General features: G+C 49.8%; 1 protein-coding gene across 2 annotated transcripts in view; it reads left to right on the top strand.

Annotated features, from left to right (window-relative positions):
- Positions 1 to 689: 689 nt before the first annotated feature.
- Raf1 (Raf-1 proto-oncogene, serine/threonine kinase) overlaps positions 690 to 7,855 on the top strand; it is a 24,809-nt gene continuing 17,643 nt past the window's right edge. The window contains exons 1-2 of one of the 2 annotated variants that reach the window (XM_048787135.1): positions 690 to 958; positions 5,808 to 5,920. In XM_048787135.1, the coding sequence (XP_048643092.1) occupies positions 752 to 958; positions 5,808 to 5,920 (320 nt within the window). In that variant the 5' untranslated portion in view covers positions 690 to 751. The remainder of the gene's footprint in view (positions 959 to 5,807; positions 5,921 to 7,855) is intronic. The other variant, XM_015495038.2, reaches the window with a different exon arrangement.

The following is a 7,855-nucleotide window of genomic DNA, read 5'->3' as shown; positions in this document are numbered from 1 at the left end:
CAAGTTCAAAGCCAGCCTTAGCAATTTAGCAAAGTCGTACACAACTCAGTGGGACCCTGTCTCTAAACGAAATGTTATTAAAAAGGGGCTGGGGGTGGGGCTCAGTGTTTAAGCATCTCTGGGTTCAATCCCTAGTACCCCCCCCCCCAAAAAAAGAAAGAAAGATGGAGAGAGAGAGAGAGAGAGAGAGAGAGAAGGTTTGCAGCACACATCTTAGAAATATGTTTCTTTTTCTTTCTTGGAGGCAGAACAACAGCAGCAAGAAAAAACCCACTTTTGTCCTCATATTCTGATGCTCGCGCTTTGTGTGTGTGTGTGTGTGGGGGGGTGCTGGTATTGAACCCAGGGCCTGGTGCCTGGCAGCCAAACCCTCTACCAACCGAGCTGTGTCCCCAGCCCCTCCTCCGCAGTCGTCATAGTAATGTGTTGGTCAGATTCAGGGGCAGTGACTCATACTCAGTAATCCCTAAAGGAGAGAAACGCGATTGACAAAGTGTTCCGCTAGGAGCCAGGAGGTCTGGGCCTGCGCCCCAGGTTGGCAGTGTAACCCCAGCTCCTGTCCCCATTGCCCTTGTTTTGTCTGGAATATTTGTGGAAACAGACTATTATAGGAATTTTTCTGTATGATTTGTAGATTCTAAAAAAAGGCTCGCCCCTGCTCTGTACATGGTGCTCCTTGAAGCGCTTTTGTTCTAGAATCATAATCACTGGTTTTGCTCGCCCAGGTTCAAGTGTCGTCTACGCTGCATCAATGGAGCACATTCAGGGGGCCTGGAGGACGATCAGCAATGGCTTTGGACTCAAAGACGCCGTGTTCGACGGCTCCAGCTGCATCTCCCCCACCATAGGCCAGCAGTTCGGCTACCAGCGCCGGGCGTCGGACGACGGCAAGCTCACAGACTCTTCCAAGGCCAGCAGCACTATCCGGGTCTTCTTGCCGAACAAGCAGAGAACAGTGGTATGTGCGCGCTCCTCCCGGGACCCCGGGCTGCCTGTCTGCAGTAAAGGACAGTGTGGCGCGTGCTGTCCCGCTCAGAGGCGGGAACCTCATCACGGGTCTTTATTAACTCATTTTTCCAGTGGTGGACTCTGTCTTGTCGCATTGCTGTTCTCCCTTCCTCCCTCCTCTCCGCCCCTGGGCCTTCCTCCCATCGTCGCTGTCGCCCACTGTGGCCTCCTGTGTACTACTTACTCAGGCAAATTGTCCATTCTACTGAAGGGGTTACTTCTGAGACTTTTCTTTGAAAAGTTTCTTTAGTTCTTTCAGCTAAATTAGTTTTTAAAAAGTGTGGAGAAAATAAGAAAATCATTTAGGTATGTTTCACAGGCTCAGGACGAATCCAGAGGCAGCTTAGTTCAGTTTCCAGAAGTAAGGAGCAGTCGATGGTCAGTGTCTCCTGTCCCTTTGCCAGGACACTTGTCATTTCTGCGAAGTGCATTCTTCTAGAACCAGTGACAGGTTCACGTTGGCATCATGGTAGGACACTGCCGCTGAGTGTTCCTACATAAGATGTCCAGTTTTTCTAATACTTTGACTCAAAGTTTACTATTCTCCAATTAAAAATAGAAATATGAAATAGAAAGTGTCTTAAATAGAAAAATCAAGTTGTATTATGCTTGGGGACATTCGAGAAAACCTTAGTGCAAAACTTGCCCGTCTCTTCCTTTCCACCCTTGGCTCTCTGTGTGAACACCCCCCCCCACCCCCCCACCCGTGGGCCCTGTAGATGAAGAAGAAGCCAGGCGCCGAGGTGGGACTGGCTGGACCAGCCAGTGTCGTCAGTGTGCTAATAGATTGCAAGAGAGCGGGGCTGGAACCCCGGGCTTCCCAAATGCTAGGCAAGTGCTCTGCCACAGAGCCACCCCACCCCCAGCCTCTTCATAAATTCGTTTATACTTCATTTGGGAACCACCGGATCCCCCCATTTGCAGTGGTGGGCACTTTTAGGTACATTTTGTCCTGAAACCACAAAAGGCTAACTAAATTTATGTTTGTCCCCTTCCTAAAATGAAAAGTTTCCTTTCTGACCTTAAATTGAGAGGTCATGTAGCAATTGGGAATGTCAGGGGAATCTGAGGACCATGTGGCCCCTCTTCTGGGCATTACTGTCCCTCCGTTGCCATCTCTACCAGTTTGCCTAGAGGCCGGGCAGCAGTTTGGCCAGTGCTAGTGTATGGAGCCTGAGCGGCCGACCCAAAGGACAGCCCCCGTTGTCTTTGAGCTGTGTCTTCCATACATGGTGCATGATGGTTTGAACCTCTGCTCCCTGACCTTGACGGACTGAGCTCCTCCTTAGTCCTGTGCCTGGTTCCTGAGCCCACTGGGCTGTGGTCATTCCTCAGTGTGGGATGCGTCGTCTTCCGCGTGGTCTTTCTTTTGAACACAGCGGGGTCATGGAGCCAGTAACTTTATAAGCTCGACCTCTGCAACCTGGGAGAAAGTTTTAGCAGAGATTAGTTTCTTCTATTTCTTTGGCTAAAGATGGATCATATCTGCCTCTGGGAGAACCAGCTTCCTTTGCCCGGGCATCCAGCTCTGGGGGAGCAGCAGGCGAGGAATGAGTGACTTGCTAGGGGGCAGTGCCCCTGGAACCTCAGTGAAGACTCAGAAATCGTCAGCGGATTCCAGCGTGTGTGTATGGGGGGAGAGTAAAGAGCAGGTCCAGAGAAAGGATGTGGAGGTTATTTACAGAATTTTAGAAGCAAGGAGCAGATGGTCAGTGGCTCCTGTCGTGAGTCTTCTGTACTTACATGCCACCTTGTCCTGCCACTCTGCTGCTTCTCAGTGTCACCACATGAGCGAGTGACCTGAGCTGAGAACCGTGGCATCTAGAATCTGCTAACAAGTTCAGATGCAGCGTCCTGAGCATGGGGGAGGGAGGAGCTGCAGATCTGTGCTTTCACAGCTCCCGGGGCGAGGCTAGCACCAGCCACCAGGGGGACCTTGCTAGGTTAGAGAGCACTTCAAGAACTGTCCTGCTCTAGGACCCCGTGACTTAATGAGGATGGATGCTGTAGCCAGGGGCTGCCTCCCGGCTCTGCAGGCCTGGCCTCGTGGGGTTGAGGGAGGGAGGTCCTGGTGCTGCGCGGATCGGGGTTCACCTTCATTGTCCTCATTCTTGGTGTCTTCGTGGTTTAGGTCAGCATAGCTCATTGCTTTCCTGGAATGCATGGGGTCTCTCTGAGATTAACACTGCCTCTGGAAGCCTCTAGAATCAACCTGTGGAGCATTTAAAATACACATGGAAGTGGAGAGGTCGGGGGTTGTGATGCCCATCCTCCCAGGTCACACTGAGCGAAGGGTGGCCGTTCTGTTCAATCTCTTTCCATCTCTTCTTTCTCAATTATTTTGATACAAGCTTTAGTTAACATTGATCTGAACTATGTTGGTGTGTACAAGAAAGTTTTAGAATGTTAATTTCATGTATTTATTTGTAAATAAAACATTTATATGGGCCAAAGGTATTAGGTGACCCAGCCTCTCCCTGCTGGCCCAGTGTTTTTCCTCAGAGAATTCATGGGATGAAGGTGTCTTTCCTGGGTGCGCATTCTGGGCAGCTGAGGCAGGAGAATTGCAAGTTTGAGCCCAGGCTGGGCAATTTAATGAGACCCCATCTCAAAGTTTAAAAAGGATTGGGGGTGTGACACAGTGATACAGCACCCCTGGGCTCAATCCCTAGAACTGAGCTGCAGGGAGGATGGGTGGGTAGAGAGATTTTTTGGGGGGCGGGGGGAGTACCAAGGATTGAACCCAGGGGTGCTTAACCACTGAGTCCCATCCCCAGCCCTTTTTTATATTTTATTTAGAGACAGAGTCTCGCTGAGTTGCTGAGGGCCTAAATTGCTGAGGCTGGCTTTGAATTTGTGATCCTCCTGCCTCAGCCTCCCAAGTCGCCAAATTACAGGTGTGCGCCACCGCGCTCGGCCAAGAGACGTCTTCATCTACTTGAAGAATCACTCGGTTCCCCTCTTAGCCTGTTGGTAGCATGTTCCCTCTCTTCCACACATCTGAAGGAGAGAAGGAAACCATCAGACCAAAGAGGCTATAAAAATCTCTGTTGGACCTTCAGTAGTTTGGAAAAACCTTTTCCTTCCTCCCCAATTTGATCCTTTGGGAAAGTGTTCTCCCCCCCCCCCACCCATTATCTCCGGGATTGATGGCTGTGCAGGTTCACATTCTTCTAGGCTGTGCCCTCTTAGTGCAGAGCCCATCTTTATGCTTCAAAGACTGACGACTGGGCAGATGCGATCCCATCAAAGCTGTGGAAACCTCTGACATGGCCCTCACTGAGGCCGTCACGATCCTTAAGCTGACTTTCCCTCCTTTCCTCCCAGATTGTTTGGTTAGCTCTGCCTGCATCCAGGTCTGTGGCCTGGTGTGGAGCCTGTCATCTGGCAGGCGCAGACCTCTCTGCCCTCAACTGGCCAGGGAAGGGTTGGCTGGAAAGGACTGGGATGGCCTCTGTGAGCTGCTGCACTTTGAGCTTCAGGAGGAGGAAGCCCGCTGCGGGCGGTTCCCAGGTGTCGCCTGTGTTCTGTCCTCCTCGCTGGCTCTGCCCACTGGAGTGGCCTGACATTTTTTTTGCATTGGAGATGGAACCCAGCGGTGCTCTACCACTGAGCTATTCTGCCAGCACTTTTTATTTTGAGACGGGGTCTTGCTAAGTTGTTGAGGCTGGGCTCCAACTTGGGATCTTACTGCCTCAGCCTTCTGAATTGGGTCAGAATAATACAAAGAGTAAGAGTAGGAAGTGGGGACACCCATGTGCCACCATGCCCAGCCTCTAACTAGGCTTTGAAGATTGGGTACGAGTGATAGTGGAGGGACTGGATGCTACTAAGGCTGTGTGGTGTGGTGTGGTATGAATGTAAATTCGGGATAACACTGGCCTGGTCCCTCCAGCAGGACAGCAGCTGTATTTTGTGCACTTCCTGTTTCCCCTTTAACGGTATAATGGTGGAAAGCACATATGAGATAGAATTTTTGTTAGGAAAACCCTAACATTTTGTTGAGCCATTTTGTTGAGATAGGCAATTTTTTTTGGGTGGGGGTGGAGGATACCAGGGATTGAACTCAGGGGCACTTGACCACCAAGCCCCATCTCCAGTCCTATTTTGTGTTTTATTTAGAGACAGGGGCTCACTGAGTTGCTCAGGGCCTTACCATTGCTGAGGCTGGCTTTGACCTCGAGATCTTCCTGCCTCAGCCTCCCAAGCCACTGGGATGACAGGTGTGGGCCACTACACTGGGCAAGAAGAGGCAATTTTTTAAAATCCCATAAACTCATCTCATTTTGTCTATGGCTCATATTGGCTCATGTTCCTTTCTGGGGGGGTGTTCATGTTTGTGTGTACATAAGTGAGATGTGTAAAGGGAAATTAGAGATGTGTAAAGGGAAAGTGTCCTTTATTCTTCTCAACTGCAATCTCTGATTGTAACTGCTAAGAGTATTTCCACACTTGTACAAATGTGTGTTCCCATTTCCTACTCTTACTCTTTGTATTATCCTGAAAATATTTTCCCCTAGTCAATACATCATGGGTTCCCCTCTACATTATTATAAGCAGTGTAACACAATGGATGCGTTTAGTGTGTGACAGTCTGGGTGCTGCTCGCTTGATTCAAGCACTCCCCTGCGGCTGGGCACTCAGGTTGCTTCCTGTGTGTGTGCATGTGTGTTTGACATTGCAATCAGTGCTTTGTAAGTCTTCAGCACCCCCTTGACAGATTCGTTGATTGATACCTGTGCTCTTCTTCCGAGGGCTGCTGCAGCGCTGTGGTTCCTAAGGGCGTCTTTTGTTCGCAGGTCAATGTGCGGAATGGCATGAGCTTGCACGACTGCCTCATGAAGGCGCTCAAGGTCAGAGGCCTGCAGCCCGAGTGCTGCGCCGTGTTCCGACTTCTCCACGAACACAAAGGGTAAGAGCTCCAGCCGCCAGCTCCTCTTCCAGAATAGTTACTCAAATAACTAGTTTCATAAAAAATATTTGTGCTAGCTTTCTATAAAGTAGCATGTGGTCACCTACCTTTGTTTATGAAGAGATAATTCAGAGAAATAAGGCACTAAGAACTTGACATCCTTGCTGGATATTCTGTTGAGAAATAAATACACGGTGGGCGCTGATGGTGTTCCTGAGGACGGGGCCGGGTATGCTCTGCCATCTCCAGGTCAGGTCTAGTGATTCACTCATTCGTTTGTATTTTTTGTTGGGGGGGTACTGGGAGTTGAACCCAGGGGTGCTGAACCACTGAGTTCCACCTCTAACCTTTAAAATTTTGAGAAGGGGGCGGGTGGCTGGGGTTGGGGCCCAGTGGTACGGCACTTTCCTAGCGCACGTGAGGCACTGGGTTCAATCCTCAGCACCACATAAAAAAAAAAAAAAGTAAATAAAATCCATTGACAACCAAAAAATATTTTAAAGAATAAATAAATAACAGTGTTGTGTCCATCTACAACTAAAAAAGTATTTAAAAATTTTTTGAGATGGTCTCACCAGGTTTCTGGGGCTGTCCTGACAGGATCCTTCTGCTGCAGGGAAAACTTACTCTGTTTCTTATGGTGGTGGCAAGCTGGAGGCGTGTCCTCAAGGACCGCGACTAAAACCTGTAGCAACCGAGCATCCATGATCATCCATTATCTGTTATTTTTACCCCCCAAAATGGGGAAAACTTTGGAAGGGTCTTTGAGCTTGGCTTTGTTCTTGGAAAGCTATGACTTCTGCTACTCATCTTCACACCTCTTCATGTTCCGAGGAGATCCCAGTTCCAGAGAGGAGTCCACACTCTGCCCCGAGGAACAAACTCAAATGCATCTGTTCCTTTCTGTTCAGGACGCTCAAATCCTCACAGCAGACCTCAGTTTTAGCTGGATGTAGCCCTGGGTGGCTCCACCAGGCAGGCAGGCCACAGTGCTCCTGAGTTACCAGAAACATTGACACCGGGAGGGGCTTGGTCTGCTTTTCCCCAGAGCTGCGTGATCAGGAGCTGGCCCACGGGACAGAGCAGCTGAGGGCTGAGCGGAGGCAGGGTCCCCTCCCTCTTCACTAGGACGTACAGGACTGGAAAGTGCTGTGGAGTGTCCTGGGCCCTGTCCTGGGTATTTACTGGGGATAACCAGGAAGAGGGCTTGGAGAGGTCTCTGGTAGGTGGGGCCAGGGTTTGAAAGGTGCAGTGTGTGTGACGTTCTCTGCTCACTGAGATTCACCCTTCAGGAAATGGGGCAGAGCGGAGCTGGGCATTCTCTTTTACTTAAATGGATACATTTGGTGTTGTCTACAACACAGTGGTCTCAGGGTAAGTTTTATGACACTTGAGTCTCCCAAAGACTTATTTTTACAGACTGTAAACAGCTCTGCAGAAACAAGTCTTTTATTAATGGTAACGTGCATTTGTAGTCCCTTTCCAAGTCCCTTTCTATTTATGAATCTTCTAGATTGAAGTAGGCAGACACACACGAAAATCCTGGCACTGTGGTCATATTTATACACATTTGGCAAGATTTTAGGGTTTTTTAAAATAGAATGTTAACGTCACAAAACCTACGTTAAGATAGTTACAAGTTGGACTTGGTGGAACACACCTGTGATCCCAGCTGCTGGGGAGACCGAGGTGGGAGGACCCACCCATCACCCCGCTCACCCCCACTCACCCCCGCACCCTTCCCAAGACAGTGCTACATGTCACTGTTCAAAACAGACTAACACCACCAGCTCAGGAGTCCGTAGACCTGGATTCTTCCCATTTTTAACACGAGGACAAGGACACTGGCTCTTGGTGTCGTGTGGATCGAATGCGCCATGTCTAAGTGGCAGGGAGAGAATGGGAGCTGCTGTCCCCCGTCCCCCATCCGTCCTC

This window comes from Marmota marmota, unplaced genomic scaffold (genome assembly GCF_001458135.2).
Source record: "Marmota marmota marmota unplaced genomic scaffold, marMar, whole genome shotgun sequence".
Taxonomy (NCBI): Eukaryota; Metazoa; Chordata; class Mammalia; order Rodentia; family Sciuridae; genus Marmota; species Marmota marmota.
This window is presented reverse-complemented; position numbering and strand designations above follow the sequence as displayed.